This window comes from Hipposideros armiger, unplaced genomic scaffold (assembly GCF_001890085.2).
Source record: "Hipposideros armiger isolate ML-2016 unplaced genomic scaffold, ASM189008v1 scaffold_82, whole genome shotgun sequence".
Classification (NCBI taxonomy): Eukaryota; Metazoa; Chordata; class Mammalia; order Chiroptera; family Hipposideridae; genus Hipposideros; species Hipposideros armiger.
In genome coordinates this window covers 4,167,635-4,184,835 of record NW_017731432.1, presented here as the reverse complement: position 1 = coordinate 4,184,835, position 17,201 = coordinate 4,167,635, and the positions used below count along the sequence as shown (strand labels likewise).

At 47.2% G+C, this 17,201-nt stretch overlaps 1 protein-coding gene across 2 annotated transcripts in view; it reads right to left on the bottom strand.

Annotated features, from left to right (window-relative positions):
- The window catches only part of KIF2C (kinesin family member 2C), a 27,439-nt gene extending 11,817 nt beyond the window's left edge, over positions 1–15,622 (bottom strand). Inside the window, exons 1-16 of one of the 2 annotated variants that reach the window (XM_019643701.1) lie at positions 15,457–15,622; positions 14,504–14,598; positions 11,794–11,895; positions 11,582–11,630; positions 9,132–9,254; positions 7,508–7,630; positions 6,854–6,954; positions 6,139–6,234; positions 5,121–5,175; positions 4,860–5,022; positions 3,249–3,339; positions 2,922–2,985; positions 2,752–2,843; positions 1,795–1,937; positions 774–978; positions 558–668 (exon numbers count right to left, since the gene is read on the bottom strand). In XM_019643701.1, the coding sequence (XP_019499246.1) occupies positions 558–668; positions 774–978; positions 1,795–1,937; positions 2,752–2,843; positions 2,922–2,985; positions 3,249–3,339; positions 4,860–5,022; positions 5,121–5,175; positions 6,139–6,234; positions 6,854–6,954; positions 7,508–7,630; positions 9,132–9,254; positions 11,582–11,630; positions 11,794–11,895; positions 14,504–14,598; positions 15,457–15,520 (1,677 nt within the window). In that variant the 5' untranslated portion in view covers positions 15,521–15,622. The remainder of the gene's footprint in view (positions 1–557; positions 669–773; positions 979–1,794; positions 1,938–2,751; positions 2,844–2,921; positions 2,986–3,248; positions 3,340–4,859; positions 5,023–5,120; positions 5,176–6,138; positions 6,235–6,853; positions 6,955–7,507; positions 7,631–9,131; positions 9,255–11,581; positions 11,631–11,793; positions 11,896–14,503; positions 14,599–15,456) is intronic. The other variant, XM_019643702.1, reaches the window with a different exon arrangement.
- Between the last annotated feature and the right edge of the window lie 1,579 nt (positions 15,623–17,201).

Sequence of the window (17,201 nt, the reverse complement as noted above, 5' to 3'; positions counted from 1 at the left end):
TGGGCCAGTGAAGCAACGTCCTCCACAACTAGACTGAAGAACAAAACAACAGCAACTTGTCTGTTCCCCTTCCCCCAATTCCCCAGCGCTGTTTCCATCCCCCAATTCCCCAATAAAAATCTTTAAAAAAAAATAATAAATTCCCATCTTCCCCAGCAGGCAAGGGAGAGGCTATTCCTGGAAGGGAGGAAGGACAGGCCCTAGCTAGAAGGGCTTGTGGATAAAATAAGGACCAAAACCACTCAAGACGACAGCCCTTTCCTATTTCCTAGGCTGGAAGCCAAGGACTCTGAGGGAAGCCACGGAAGCCAGGACTTCCCTCCTCTGCTTCCCCAAGGGTCCTTCTGAATTCTGGAGCCTCCTTCCCACCAGTTAAGGAATGACCTCCTCCAAACCCAGAGCTGCATGGACATACAGTAAAGGGAGTACATCTTTTCCTCCCCTCTTGGTTAGGCAAAGAGGAGCCTGAAAACCCAGGCAGCCAAGGGCGCCAGGCCTCCTGCCCAGGACAGGACTAAATGTCCTCCTGCACCACCTCCAAAGCGCCCCCCACTCACCATGCAGGTCCTTGAATTCTCCCCGATAAAGGAGTCCCGTAGCACCTGTGTCAGCTTGCTCTCACGGAACGGGGTGTGAGCCTTGTTCTGTCCCAGGGCCCTGATGCACTCCTGTGGAGCAGCAGGTACAACTGAGGTCCCTGCTTTCCTCTCACGCTGCCCACTTCCTCCCTCTGTCAGCAGTCCTCCAGGCGAACCATTCTACTTGCCCAATACCTTCAGAGCCAGGAGACTTTTGTTAATTTCTGCGCCCTCCATGCGGGTCTGCCGGTCAGCACTGGAAGTGTCCGCCCCTCGCTCATTCCCTGCCAGATCCACCAAAGAGAACTTGCCATGCACTCTCCCTTTGGTTCGAAGAAGAATCTGGAAGCAGGCGTGGGAGCGGGAAGAGTTGGAGTTGGCAAATGTCTGCCCAGAGGTCCTGTGGCAAAGGAAGGCTATGAGCTTCTGAAGTCACCAGCCACCATGGCACCCCAGTCTAAGCCACCCCAGTCCACAGCAATGAGTTCTCTGGGAAAAGACTCAAAAGGGACACAAGTCAGGACTCTAAGAAAAAGTCCTGTGTCTTTTTGTCTCAGACTTCTGTTCTGCCTGCCCTGGTCAGCAGCTCTCCCTGCAGCTCTGGACCTAGTTAAGTTTTCCTGTCAGTCAAAGTATTGGATTTTGTGCTAGGGGCCTGGCCAGACCTGGGGGCCCATAAGGACATGGGAAAAGATGAGTTGTTACTGCTGCAGGAGACACAGGAAATGAGGGGTTGTCATGAACTTGCCAGAAGCTGATGGCATTGCAGAAGGCAGCTTGCTCCCTGGGCCTCCACAAGCTGCCCAGCACTCCACTGTACCACGCCTAGGGCTCTGGAGAAAGGGCACCTCTCCACCTCAAGTGATGGGCTATGACCCCATCACTTCCAGCCTAGAACAGACCCAGAGCTCCTGGTTCCCACCACAGAGAGAGAAATAGCAAAGAGAAACCCAGAGAAGTCAGGAAGCCTGCCTTTGGAGTAAGAGTCTGGGAATACAGCCTGCCTTGTTTAGATTTAAGACCCTCTGACTTGCTCCTGATGAGCCTCTGGCCCTGGGTCATCTGCCCCATTGAGACCCTTAAGGCAGAGGCCTTCAGAGTCCTCACCACAGTAGGGAAATCAGGGCTCTGTGCAAACACAATGGGCTCGCAGATAGTCTCTGTCTTCTGACCTGGGCATGAGAAGGTGGCCCCTTCCCCCCGCCAGAACGCTGACCTGCAGGCACTGCCTATGTTGATCATCTTGATGACATCATCTGCACAGCTCACCAGGTGCTCCTGCAGCCCCACCACCTGCACCTGCTGCCTGCCATCCTCCAGCACGCGCAGCTTGGCCTTTTTGTTGAGCAGGTCGAACAGCTGTGCCAGGAAGGGAAACAAGGCCAAGGCCATCAGGTCCAGGGCACCCACCTGACCCTGCTTAGACAAGGGCTGGCAGCAGGAAAGGCAGAGCTGAGCTGGGTGGACCAGCACAGGGCAGTACACTTAGGTTCTGAACTGGGCTGCCTCAGTTTGATGTGACTGCTGCTTTACTAGCTGTGTGAGCCTGGATCAGTACTTAACCACTCTAGGCTTATTTCTCATCTGCAGAATAGTGACAGTAATACTCCCATTGTAGGGTTGTTGTGATGAATAAATGGATTAAAACAAGGGCTTAGAATAGTGCAAAGCACATAATGTCTTATTACTAATCAACATTAGCTATTATTATAATATTTAGATCCTGCTCTGAGGAAGGCAGAGTACAGAGGGTATGTGTGTGTGTGTGTGGGGTGTATGTGTAATATATATACATACATATTATATATACACACACATATATATTTATACACACACAGGGAGAGGAAAGGAGGCTGGATATGAATATGAGAATGAGAATGAATGTGTGTGATCAGGAGAAGAGTTATGAAGGAGGTGGGTCGAGGGAGCACAGGGCACACAGAGTGAACACCTCTCCTCTGAGAGGGAGCCCTGAGGAGTATTCCTGCCATACTTGTTGAGCTTGGGTACCATCCAACCATCAGATGACCCTCCACCCACCCACATATCAGGGCAGAGTGGCCCAAAGGCTTCACAGCCCACAGGTTGTTTGGCTTCTACAATTTCTAGCCAACATCAAGGTTTTAGAAAGTTCAGGGGCCCCAACAGCATAAACAGACTCCCTGCCAGCTACCTTCCCATTATAAATCTCGAAGAATGTCACATAGACTTCCAGACCCAGGTTCCGGTAGCGGGGCTGATTCTTCAGGAGGAAGACATCGTGGGCTGTGAGAGAGAGCCTGGATTAAGTAAGCCATCTGCCTTTCTGTGCCCAGCCCCACTGTGGCAGAACACAATACTTACAGGCCATCGCATAGATCCCTTTGGATGCATTCTGGGCCTTCCCATAGAGGTCTCCGCCCATAGTCTGCAAAGGAAAGGGGCAGAAGACCTTGGTAAAGGGCCCTTGGCCTAGGATAAAGCACTACTGGCCCCATCACCAGTGGGCCACACCAAAGCCAGGAGGCTGGACCTGGTAAGGCCCCTCCCTGAACATGACACAGCAAGCATATCTAGTGATGAGGCATCTGCACTGAGGGGACTTTCTGCAAGAAACCCACTGTCTTCATTTTCAGGGACCCAGTGTTGTACTATGGGCAGGCTCGGTCCCTGCCATGCCCGAGTACTCACATGTGTCTTGCCACTTCCCGTCTGGCCATATGCAAAACAGGTTGCTTTTCCACCTTGGAAAATTGTATGTACCAGTGGCCTTGCTGTGAACCTAGGAGAAAGGATAAGGAAGAGTGTTTATCTCTCCCCAAAACGTGTGCCCTGAACGTGGTTCTGCTGCCCTTCCACTGCAGAGCTCCTGGGACCTTAATCCCTCCTTCCAAGCACTAGCACACCTCTGCTGCAAGGCAGCCCACCCGACCCCAGCCCCACTTGCAAATCTGAAATTCTCCCTACCCGACTGGGGAGGGCTGGACTGGCCTGCCGAGAGCAAGCTGATGGCCCACTCTCTAAGCCTCCAGCCCCTCCTGACCCTGAAGACACAAGAGGAAAGCCTGAGCTTGGCAGCCAACTTCTAGCACGAGATACATTACAAAGCTCAGGGGAAGTCCTCTAAAGCAGGAGCCTAAAATATTTTAGGCTTTGTGGGCCACATAGATCTGTCACACTTTTTTTAATGATCCTTTAAAAATAGAAAACTATTCTTATTCTGAAAGCCATATAGAAAGGAACTGCGAGTCAAATGTGGCCCAGAAGTTTGTCACCTTCTGGTTCAGAGCAGTGTTGTCCAGTAGAACTTTGTCATGATGGAAATGTTCTACCTGTGCTGTCCAAGAGCAGCCACTTCCACATGTGGCTACTGAGCACTTGAAATGTGGCTGGTGTGACTGAAAAACTGAAATTTTATTTTTTTAGCTGAGCCATCCTGCCAACAGCGGCAGCTCAGCTCGGGCCCATGTGGGAATCAAACCTGCGACCCTGTTGCTCAGAGCCCATACTCTTGAGCGAGCTCTTAACCAACTGAGCCACTCGGCCGGCTCAAGAATTGAATTTTTAATTATATTGGGTTGTCAGAAAAGTCATGACGTATTTTTTCTGTTTTTCGTTGCAAAAATGCATCATGACTTTTCCAACAACCCAATATTTAACTTCTGTTTAAACCGCCACATGATGCTAGTGGGTGCTATATTTGACAAAGCAGTCCTAGAATTGCTGAGTCTGTTAAGCCCAGCCCAATGAGTAATGGGGTGGTTGCTTAAAACATTGGAAGAACCCCTAGAGCAGCGGTTCTCAACCTGTGGGTCGCGACCCCTTTGGGGGTCGAACAACCCTTTCACAGGGGTCGCCGGGTACTTGTATGTGGGCATATCTGCATGTGGGCCTGGAGACGGATAGAGGAGCGGTGTCTCGGTTCCTAAGACCATCGAAAATATGCGTTTTCCGATGGTCTTAGGCGACCCCTGTGAAAGGTTGAGAACTGCTGCCCTAGAGCCTGTCCAGCTCAGCCTCAGAGAGTGCAATGGGTTATACCTCACTTCTGATCCACTAAAGGATGGGCCACTAAAGCTGCAAAATGGCATGTGGCAGCCTAAATGGGGCCTTCTTGGAGCCAGGAGCCAGAGCCGGCTCTATGTGATAGCTGATCCAAAGAAAACAGGAGAGGAGGCCAGGATAGGCTTCAGAGTTCAGCATGTCTGTGAGCGGTGTTAACCACAATGTCTTGCATCGAAAAGACAAAAGGTGAGCAGGGTATGGGGAGGAAGGAGGGAAAAACAGAGGCAAGGAACTAACCTATAGACAACTTCATTTGAAGCCGTTTCATCAAATGCGAAGTCAAAGCAGAATGCCTGGTTCTCCAGATACTTTGTTAAGTCCACTTTTAACTTGGGCTCGTGTACGAAGAGGAGACACTTGCTAGGAATGGAAATGACATCAATTTCTTTCTTGGTCAATTCTGCAGAAGGAGAGTATTTTCAGGGGATGCTCCCTGGATACGGGAACCCTCAGTCCAAAGCCTCTTTCTTTTTACAAGTTTACAATAAATAAGTTTACCTTGTTTATTCAGCGGGCGTTTCCTAACACAAACGCATATCCTGTGCTCTTCAGTCTTCAAGGGGATGAGAAGACAACCAACCAACAAAAGGTCAGGACAGTATTAAAGGACAGTTTAACCAGAACCCCTGGCCCTCCTAATATCTGGCCCAGTCAGGGGACAAGATCTAACACTAGGACCCTGCCTCCCCCATTAGTTACTCTGGAGAACAAGAGGGTAGTTCTGAATTTTCTTTCCAGTTTTCTCACTGCCTATAGAAAGTTTCAGCACTTTCATGATTATTAGTAAGAATCTAGCCAACCTATGGAAACGGGAGGGTGGGGGGTGCAGGGGGGTTTATAAACATCAGACTCGGGGCCGGCTGAGTGGCTCAGTTGGTTAAGACCTTGCTCAAGAGTGTAAGCTCTGAGCAACAGGGTCGCCGGTTCGATTCCCACATGGGCCAGTGAGCTACGCCCAAGCTGAGCTGTCGCTGAGCTGCCAACAGGTGGCAGGATAGCTCAGCTGGTGAGAGCACATGCTCCTAACAACAAGGTTGCCTTTTCGAGGTGGTGGGCTATTCCCATCCGCAACTAAAAACTGAACTCAGCACCTTGCGTTGAGCTGCCACCCGGGCGGCTCAGTGGATAGAGCATGCGTTCTTAACAACGAGGCGGCCGGTTCAACTCCTGCATGTGATGGTGGCTACACCCACCTGCAACTAATTGAACACAGCACCTTGAGCTGAGTGGCGCGAATGGATTTGGAGCTGAGCTAGCTGCGCCCTCCACAACTAAGATTGAAGGACAACTTGGCTGTTCCCCTCCCCCAACAAATTTCCCAATAAAATCTTAAAAAAAAAAGATTAGAATCTCCCATCCAGGCCTCACTAGCTCCAGTCCCCAAAGGATATTTAAAAAACGCTGAAGGGTGAGTGAAGATTCCTGAATGCTCTTACACTCTTCAAGAGAAGTGTTCTGTCTCTTAATTGTACACCTACTCAGGAAGGAGAGGGAGAAGCCCTTTGGGTTGACTTACAGGATCAGTCAGAGTAAGTGGATGACAATCCAAAGTAGCCCGAAATTCTTTTATCATCCGGGCAAATTCCCAGTTTGGAAAGCTGTTGTCATACTCCTGTTTGGGACAAGAGCAAAACGGAAATGACTGCTTAGAGGTAAGTGCTCTCAGACCTCAGTGCTAAGCACAGGCAACATCTCTTTATGTGCACATGGCCCGTCAGAGTTGACAAAGCCCCCACACAATCTCATCCTGGCTCTTGGCTGAGAACTCAGGAACATAGCCCTGGGAAAAGAGATTGGTGGGGGCCCTAGGCAGGCACCAAACCACCTAGGAACTGGGGTGAGGGCCACTATCCCACATTTTGGAGATCAGAAGGCTGAGATTCCCCAGAGCAATTAATCCAATGAAGGGGAAATGCTGGAACTCCACTGCAGCACTCCACCACATATACACGACTAGGTCAGGGGAAGCAGGCAAATGCCCAGCAGACATGCTAGCCAATGTGCTATGTGATAAGCATGCCCACTGGACATTGGCGTGAAGTAGGCATCATCTGAGGGCCTTCAGAAAAATATCTGACTTATTTGTTCTCAGAATCCTGATGAGACACCACTTAAACTTCTTGGATATCAGAACTGGAGTCTCAGTAATGCTGGGGTCCAACCATATCTGTGTTACTGTTAACGTTTAACTCAAAGATACCTGATTAAAAACCCTTGCCCAAGAAAGGTACCTGAGCTCGCTTTACTCTCATTTCAGAGTTCTGGGCCCTCTTTTCTTCTCGCTTGTTCTTCGTTTTTTCCATTTCCTTCACAAGACATGATTTCCTCCGCACTAGAGGGAGGAGAAAGAACCATTCTTTTACTTGTCTAGGCCAGCCAGCGGGCTCTTCTCTGGCTGTTGTACTGAGTCCTAGGCTGTTCCCAGGACTAGGCCTTCTCTAGACTCTTGTTCTTAAATCACCATATGCAAGGAGAAGCAGCAATACATGTGATTCTTGGGATGGCCAAGCCTACAAAGTAAAGATTTGCTAACGTGAGCACTCCAGGTCTATCTCAAGCTCTCTCCATACTTCTGTGGCATTTTATCAACAGCCAGAAGAGGTGAAACCATCCCTGCTTGGTCTTGATGGTCATTCTGGACTATTCTTCAGGTGTCAGCCAAGACTATAGCTGTGACAACACCTCAATTACATCAGAAGGCTCCTGCCAGCTTCTGGTGACGGGGTCATCTCTTGTGAAAGATTGACTCCATGGCCATAGGGAAATATGCCCCCATGTGACAAACACAGTTTGAACACAGGTGCCAAGGCAGGCCAGGTTTGAGACAGGATGTAACTATTTTTCGTGCACAGGAAGCAGGGCAGCAGACAGCTCAGCGTGTCTACCTGAGTTCACAGGGTTTGCAGAAGAGTTGCCTCGGGTGGAATGGACTTGTTTTTCCACTTCCTCGCTGACTATCGTCAATGGTGTTTCAGCCACTGCAGGGCAGGAGGGCCTAGGGGGGCCGGCTGTGGGGGAACAAGAGTCATTGGAGAAGCAGGCAGGCATGCTGCAGCTGTGCTCATCTGGGCCAAGAGGAGGGCTACTGACTGCCAGCTCAGCAAGAGCTCAGGCTCCTATAGTGTGAGCAGAGCTTGGGCTTTTCTCTTCACCTAAGCCCATACCCTGAACCTAACCAGTATCTCTGCAGGGGCAGGCTCCTGGGGTCAAAAAAACCTTAAAAGGGGGCTGGCCGAGTGGCGCGATGGTTAAGAACTGGCTTGGGACACCAGAGGGCCCTGGTTCGGATCCCACATATGAGGGCCAGTGACACTGCCCTCCACAGCTAAGATGCTGAACAACAGCTCAACCTGGAGCTGGGCTGCCGTGAGTTGCCGGTGACGGCGTAGGCTGCAGCCCCTGTGGCAGTGGGTTGCCATGGGCTACCGTGTGTAGCCAGCAGCCAGCGTGAGCGGCCAGCAGCCGCAGTGAGCGGCCGTCCAGAAGCCGGCGACTGATCTGCCTCGCCCGGGAAGAGTGCAATGATGGTGCCAACTTGTGCCAGTGAAGCAACATCCTCCACAACTAGACTGAAGAACAAAACGACAGCAACTTGTCTGCTCCCCTTCCCCCAATTCCTCAGCGCTGTTCCCATCCCCCCAATTCCCCAATAAAAATCTTTAAAAAAAAACCCAAAAACCTTAAAAGGGTGTTGAGTAGCTCAGTATGGGCTCCACACATGAAGGGAAAAGCCTTTAAAGACCTGAACTCTTTAGACTTGGCCCAAGTGTGGATTCTTCGTCAGCCCTTTCTACTCATTCGGGAGAAAAGTCAGGCCTTTCTGACTTCTCAAAGGCCTTGGAACCCAGGTGGTTAATTGGGAGCAAAGACAGAGAAGCCAGGAATAATGGGAACTTGAGCAACAAATAACAATACTGATTCAACCCAGAAAGGTACAACCCATGACGACTATTTACTTCCCATACTTGGTCGTGACCCTTTTGTTTACCTTCATTTTATTAGAACTGAATTTGATATATGTAAGATGTAATGACTGTGTATCTTACAAAATTTGCATCTACTGTATGTATCTAATAAAAACTGACAATGAAAAATATTTTTAAAATTCCATATATATAAAGTCCAAAAAGAGAAAAAGCTAAATTATGCTTTCAGAAGTCAGGATTATAGGTACCCTTGGGGGCTTAGGAACTGGAAGGGGGCCTGAGGTGGACTTTTGGGTGCTGGTAATGCTCTGTTTGATCTAGGTGTTAGTTACATGAGTGTGTTCAGTTTGTGAACTACATACTCAATGATACGTTCACTTTTCTGTATATACTGTATATTATGTTTCAATAAAGTCAAAAAAGTAAAATGAGATTAATTTCCAGATAAGAGAGTAATGGGCAGCGGCAGAACAGTACTGAAGCCAGGGGAGCCCAGGAATTAGGAAATTACCAAACAGGTTCAGGGCAATGTGTGAGATGCTGCTCCAGGGCCTCAAACAGGGAGAAGAGATTCATTACTCACCGGGAACTGAAAACTGCTTGCGGGAACTTGCAGATGCAGGCAGCTCCACATCCATATCATTCTCCTGAGTGGTGATGCGAACCTCTGGGACAGTGGACATGCGAGTGGAGCGGCTTCGGAGACCTGGGAAACCGGGGGCAGCAGTCAATCAGAGCAGCATGATCAGGAGGGCCGATGGGGGCAACCCTCCAAGATTCTATACAGGGTGAGATGGGTCCTGACCACCAGGAAAGGAGCCAACTTTCCATTCCCTCCACCCGAGGAAAGGAAAAATTAGAAAGGCTAAGTACTAGTGACCCCAAAACTAATTTGTTCACATTCTGCAAATCTGAGAGCTCCTGAGGGCAAGAATATCTCCCACAAGAGCATCTGTCTTGAGTAAATGGAAGGACCTATAGCCAATCTGAAATCATTTCTGGAGAGGCAGACCTAATCCCTGAAAAAAAAGCATTATTAATCTTAGCAGCAGCACCTATCATTCTACAAACAATCTTCCCATACCTCAAAACATTATGAGGTAAATATCAGTATTCCCATCTCATTGAAGGGGACATTAAGGCTCAGATAAATTAAGCAGCTTAGGGCTGGCCGAGTGGCTCAGTTGGTTAAGAGCCCACTCAAGAGTTTGAGCTCTGAGCAACAGCGGTTCGATTCCCGGCTCGAGCTGAGCAACCGCTGAGCTGCCAACAGGTGGCAGGATGGCTCAGCAAAAAATAAAAATAAAAAATTAAGCAGCTTGCCCAATGTCACTCAACTGTAAGTGTCAGAGCCAGGATGTGAACCCAAGACTGTCAGATTCCAAAGTCTGGGCTTTTCCCACTGCTCTAGGGAGCTTTACAAAGCCAGGCCTGGGCCACAGCATGAGAAACCCATGGGATCAACTACACTGATTTTCTGGAATCTTAAAAGAATGCTTAACTGAGAGAAACAATTGAGTTATATTTGAATTCTTGTCAATTTCTACCCATCTATATAGTTTCCCTCCATAAGAGAGAAGGAATTCACCTATAAAATAAGTCACAAATTTGGAAATAGAAAACTAGGTGTTATATAGGCAAAGATCAACTTGTACTGAATTTATAAGTCTACTAAATTTAGGCTGATTTGATGGCTCTGTATAATCCATGTCTTTCAAAAGAGCATGAATTATACAATTTCCTATTTCCCAAAAGATTTGCAATTTTGTGTTTCATTTCTACTGCTCAATAGCATGCACCTTTATTAAGACTTTTTTTTCCATTAAAAGGAGCTGTGGCAACATCTCTTGGGGTCGTGCATGTGGAGTGAGACTGCTGCCACTTCCGTCTCTCCCATAGGCCCTTATGGTACAGCCAGCACGAGGGTTAGCACCACACCACTCATGTCCAACCCAAGCTCGCAACTGCACCACCTTTCATCCTGGGCCCCCAGAAACCTGAAGCTCCGGCCAAGTAGTTATCTTGGCCCCTGAGGTGGCTAGGTCATGTTAGGGCAGTGATAACCTCTGAGCTGGGATAGGTCATGTGGGTATAGTTGGCTCTGAACACTAAGCTGGATTTCTTGGGCAGTTTGTGCACAGCCACACCCTATGGTCACAGACTATTGTAGTCAAAGTAGGTTTATGCTGACTACTGCAGAGAAAGCCCAACTTTCTCCTAGGCTTTGAGGCATTGCTCAAATACCACCCATCCCATCCCACCCGCAGATCTCTATAGCACTATCGACTATGCTTCTAAACAGCCCAGACATAGCTTTTCTCATAGCCTACTGATCACTTCACTCCAAGGCACATTGTTCTCTTGAGGGAAGAAAACAAGCCCGCCAATGGCTGATTACTGCTCTGGATTCTACAGCATAAACTTCTAGACCAGTCAGCAAATTTCCCAAATGCATCAGGTCCCTGAGAGGTTGGTCTAAGAACTGTAGGTTGGATGGATGGATTCTTTTTTTTTTCAACTGCTTTGAGGTATGATTGACATACAAAAAGCTGCAGATATTTAATGTATACACCTTAATAGGTTTAGCGATAAGTATATACCCATGAAACCATCATCACGATCAATGCTATAAAATTACCTATCACCCTAAAAGTTTCCACCCACTCCCTTTTTGTTTTATGTTTTTGTTTTTTTTTCCTTTTGTACTAAGAGCACTAACATAATATCTACCCTCAGTAAAATTTTAAGTACACAATGCAGTATTATTAATCATAGGCCCTATGTTGTACATTAGATCGCCAGAACTTATTTATCTTACATAACTGAATCTTTGTACCAACACTTCTCCATTTCCTCCTTCCTGTATGTTGGGTTTCTCCTCACTGAGAAAGACAATGAGTAGATAAGGCAGGACTCAACCCACATAGAAGCCACCTGCTAAACTTGGAGCAATGAGTCTTCACAGCTTCCTGAGCCCCAGGAACATCATTTCTGGCACAACCCATCACAATAAGCCAGTAGAAATCCATTTACCTTCCTTTGGAGCGGGAATCTTGGAGTTGACTGATCTCCGTTTTTGTTTCTGAAAAACAAAACAAACCACCACAATATATGGCTCTTATCGATTCTCAAGGGCCCATGTGCTGTGCTGAAGTTCTAGGCAGTCCCAGAAATCAACCCAGCAAAGAGCCAACAAGACAAGGGAATCCTTTGGAGCACTGGCTGCAGCCAGTGAAGGCACCAACCTGAACCGTTACATTCTCCTGCAGGGGCAGATTATCTTTCGGGTGTAAGGGAAGAAACTGTAAGAGTTCTGGGTTTATTGCGGCCACATCATCAAAATCAATCTGCAAGGAGCAAGTAAAAGTTTCAGTGAAACAACATAGCTTGTTCAATCTAACTGCATCTCTGCAACCAAGGCTACCCTTAGATTCAGACTTTACCAACTTTAAATTCCATCAAGTACTAACAGCTATAAGCAAATACTTAGTCCTTAGTCATGGTTTACCATCTAGATGGATATTGGTTTCTGATTTCCAAGCTAATGGTAGATGTCAGTGATGAGAACGAGGTGAAGAGGAAGACAGGCAGGCAAACAGTCAGGGAGTCCACAGTGGGTCTAGGCCACTTGGCTTCCCTACTGTTCTGCTGGGCGTGGGGTCCTGCTGGGAATGGCACCCCGAACACGTATTGCTGGCTGACACAGAAGAGGAATCAAGTTCTAACTGTCCTGGTGATAGTAAAAATGAAGGGCCATTCAGGATCTTATAGGCACAGACGAGTTTCTGAGAGCTATTACCTAACCCTAAGTCTACCTACATTTTCTAATGGGCCCAGAAACTTCTTCCCCAGTCACAGTGTCCTGCTCATGCCTACAATGAGGTCACAATTCTAGGTTTACATCACCAGAGTCCTGAAACCCTCTAGGAACAAATCAAACTTCATCAGTATACTTCACAGCAGGTTTAAACACACCAAAATAGCATCAACTTGGTCATTTGTATTTGAAATGTGACAGAACTGAAGCATGGATGATAGCTCTCACCAGGGTAAGAGCTTAACTTTCTATTTATGCGACCTATATTTATTAACTGGCTTATTCAAACATTAGGCATTAGTAAGGCAGAAGAAGGTATTAAAAGATGAATTAAGAAATCTTGTCTTCAATGAGCTCACATTCTAATGGGGCAAAGAAGTCACATGCACAAAGGGCTATAGTTCTGACATTAACTGATTCTCACATTGATTATTCAGAGTGAACATCCCAGGGAGAAGGAACAAGAAAGTATGAAGGCAGCAAGGCACTAGGCCTGGTCAGAGTAGTGACCTGCCCCATTTGCCCGGGCACAGGAGATGATGTGTGGTACAAAGAAAAGGATAGATTGGGATCAGGTCTTAAAAAGGCTTTGAATACCTCACTAAGAAGTCTGGACCTTATTCTACAGGTAATATCTCAGCTGGAGTGAGACCCAACAAGAGCTGTATTTCTAAACAACAACAAAACAAAACAAATCACAATAAACTGCTAATAGCTGGTTGAAATTTTAGGAACCTCTTGATTCAAGGGCAGATAATGTAAAGTATTCAATCCTTTCATTTCTCAAATATACCATCTAAATATCTGCATACCTATCATAAGGCACCATGCTAAGCAAGCCTTTTACATGTGTTATCTCATTAAGCTCCATGAAAGAGGGTCCAGAGCTTACTCACTTCTGTATTTCCAGAAACAAACACACTGTCTGGCATTTTGGAACCAGTACAAAAGGACTTGTTGAATAAATCCTCACAACAACCCAATGAGGTATTATCATCCTCATTTTATAGATGAGGAAACCAAATTACTGAGAGGGGCAGAAACATGCCTGAGAACATATAAAAGAAGTGGCATATTTTAATACTCCTAGGCTGATGACCTCTTAACCACATCACAATGCCTTTAAAACATAAATCTCTTGGGTCGGCTGAGTGGCTCAGTTGGTGAAGAGCACAAGCTCTGAGCAACAGGGTCACTGGTTCGATTCCCACATGGGCGAGCAAGCTGAGCTGCCGCTAAGCTGCCAACAGGTGGCAGGATGGCTCAGCTGGTGAGAGCACGTGCTCCTAACAACAAAGTTGCAGGTTTGACTCTGAACGGGATGGTGGGCTGTGCCCTTTCCCCCCCATCCCCGCTCCCTCCCTGCAACTAAGATTGAACATAGCACCTTGAGCTGAGCAGCCGCGAGCTGCTGGATGGCAACTGGACTTGGAGCTAAGCTAGTTGCACCCTCCACAACTAAGACTAAAGGACAGCAACTTGGCTGTTCCCCTCCCCAATAAAATATTAAAAACAACAACAACCCATAAATCTCTAGTCATATCTCTCCTCTTCTCAAAATCCTTCGAAGGCTCCCCACTGCCTACAGAAATCTCTAAAATCTCAAACATCTTAGGGCGGGAGGTGAAGACTCAGCACCCTGAGTCTCCTACTGCCTGGAGCCAGCTTCTTCACTAGTCTCTATGAGGGTCATCTGCTGAACTTTCCTGCCCCACCCCCACAAGCCCAGCTCATCCTCAGCGAGCTTCACCTCTGAGCTGCTCTACCACTATTTATCTGCCATTCATCACAAGTTACTTTCTGTTATTTGGTGTTTCAGAAACATACTTTTGTCTTCTCAACTAGGTTATCAATTTTGCTCCTCAAACAAGTATCATATGCACTAAGAAGCTCGTATGAGTGATTAGTTTTTAGGATTCTGTGCAGTTTGCTTTCTGCAAACACACCAGAAACTGTTGATTACTTCAATTTAGAACAGGCCTGACTAAATAAAATCCCAATGCATCCAAAGAGGATGTGTTTAAGATTAGGGAGGAGCACACAGCATCAAAAACAAGGTTCTCACAGGTTCCATTTTCACGCAGATCTTTTAGGTAGGAAGGTGTTACATGTGGTGGAGGCATACTCATAGAACCTACCTCTTTGCCCTTTGTGGCACCTCCTTCTGTCCATTCCACTGAAACACAGGCTGTCTCCAAGTTCACAGTCCTTACACTGGCACTGTGAATTAAACCTATAGTATGAAAAGTCCAGAGTTACCCCTTTTTCACTTTTAGGATTCCACAGACTCTCAATGTGGAGTTGACCTGAAAAAAGGACTCTTTTTTTTTTGCTTTTTAACATTGGGAGACAAATAAACCTTCTGATACTTCACCCTTAGGACATCCCATAGAGGGGTAGGCAGGAAACAAGTCTTAAAACTGAGTTGCAGGAGATAAAGATTCAGCCCCACTCAAAAGAGCCTACAGTGGGGTGGAGGTTATGTTTGGGCAAGGGAGTCACGCTAGTCCTTAGGTGAACTGTTCCTCAACACAGCACTGAGGCTATGGCGCCCTGGGGTTTCCCTACCTCCCTCTTCGCGGTTATGTCTGACCATTCTCCTTAATGATACAGGTATTAGACCTGACAGAGCTGCGGTAGCTATTAACCATACAATAGACATTGTAAGCTTCTGAAGAGCAGGGATCTGGTCTGTCTCGTTACACTGAATCCCAGTGCCCGACATACTGGAGGTGCGCAATATTTATAGGAGAGTAGAGGGGCCAGGAAGCTGAGGTTCCTACAAGAGCAAGGCAGTTTCAGGGGAGAACTAATTTGGGGGTAAGTGAATCTAGCAACCGTAACTTCCCTGGAAGGTCCATGAATGTGAAGGAGCCCCGCCTACTCCCGGAGGATAGAGAGGAAACGCATCGCCAGTGCAGAGGCTCCTAGCTTTGCATAGGGAAGACCGATTGCCAGTGCAGTGACCCAGACCTGGAGTGTGGGGGAAATCTCCCAAAGTGTCTCAGGGTCCTGACGTTTGGAGAGGGGCAGTAATTTCAGTCGTCTCACAACCCACGGGTTCCCCTGGCCTCAGGACCCCGCTCCTCACCATTACTGCGTTGGATGTTGATGGCAAGACCGGGAAACAAGCGGGCCTGAAGCGACGAGTCCATTGGGCAGTCCTCAGATGCGCCGATGAAAAACTCAAAACGGAAAGAAACTACAACTTTGCTAATCCTACAGTCTTAACGCCGCGTAAACCGCCGCAGTTTAAATCCCGCGCGCCAGCGTCTTTGAAACGTCATCACGCTGTCGCCGGCCGTACTTCCACCAGTCAGCGTCGTCCCGCGAAGCCTTTTGGGACACGTAGTCTCCAGTCAGTCTTCCGGCGCCTGGGACCGCCCACTCGTCTGTCCGCAACTCCGAGCGCAGGGCCTGCTGGGAACTTTTCCGGCCCGCCGGACTGAAGTGGTCTTGTTGTCGATGCTTTACCAAAACAGCTGTGTACTGTTGTGTTTTCCCCAAACCGAGAAACATCAGTATGGTGTTTGAGTGAGGGCTCTGGGGTCCTACAGACATGGGTTGGAATCTGGACTCCTTCAGTTAGTAGCTCGGTGACCGCGGACAAGTTAGAAACTGGGTTTCCTTTGCCCAATGGGGAGCATGTTTCCTTCCTCGCAAAGTTATTGCGAAGTTTAAAGCAGTGACTGTGTTTGTTTATTTTTGTTTTCGCTTTTTTATTTATGTAAAATTTTTATTTATTTATTTAGGGACGAGGGAGGGACTATGTTTAACATGCCTGAAAGACACAGATTCACTGTTGTGTCTATCACGTTCTAGGCATGGTGCTAGGTGCTGGAGATAGTAGTTCTTGCCCTCCTTGATCTAACATTTCAAATATGAATAGAGGAAAAAAAGTAAATTACAAGTAAAACTGAGGTAAGTGCCCCGAGGGAAACTGAAAGCTGGGAGGAGGAACCTACTTTAGATAAAGTGGCCAGGAAAGACTTCTTTGAAGTGGTATTTTGTCTGAGTGTAGAGAACACGGAGGAACAGGACATGTTAAAATGGAGGGCAAGAAGGAGATGATGAGCCTTCCAGACTAAGATGTGAAAATCATGTGTGCAAAGGCTCTGAGGCAGGAAAGAACTTTGGAAGAACTGAAAGAAGCCAGTGTGGTTGGAAGGCAGGTGAAGGGGAGAGGAGTGAGATCATTTTGCATCTTGTAGCTTATAGGTAATAATTTTGGCTTTTATTCTAATGAGAAGTCATTGAAGAAGTTTAAGCAGAGCAGTGACGAGAGCTGAGTTACATTTAATTTTATGTATATCAGGCTTGCTACTGTGTGGAAAATTGGTTTGAAGGGGACAAGACTGGAAATGAGACAATTTAGCAGGCAAGAGATTATGCCAGTTTAGCCTGGGGTAGTTACAGTGGAAATGTAGCTAAGAGAATGGATTAAAGGTGTACCTTCTTTGGGAAGTGGAGTGAATGGGTCTTGCTTATGGGTTTGTGAAAGGATTTCAATCTAAAATGAAATGAGGATATAAAATGGACAACCTCACACTTGTGCCCTTGGAAGAATGGAAATTAAGAACTAGAGACTGATTTCCCATAAATGCCTGATTTACAGAAGATGGAGAGACTTATCTGCTGACCAGTGAACATCCACTAAGAATCTTTCCTCATCCTTAAACCAGTAAAATTACTGCTTGGACTCTGGCTGAATTTCCCTCACTTTGTGCTCCTTGCCAATCTATACAGCCTGTCCCAAATGCTCAACGACTAGCCTGTAGCTTGCTATAGCATGTTTCCAAAATTGCAATTCCTCTGCTATTCCCAAATAAACTCAAT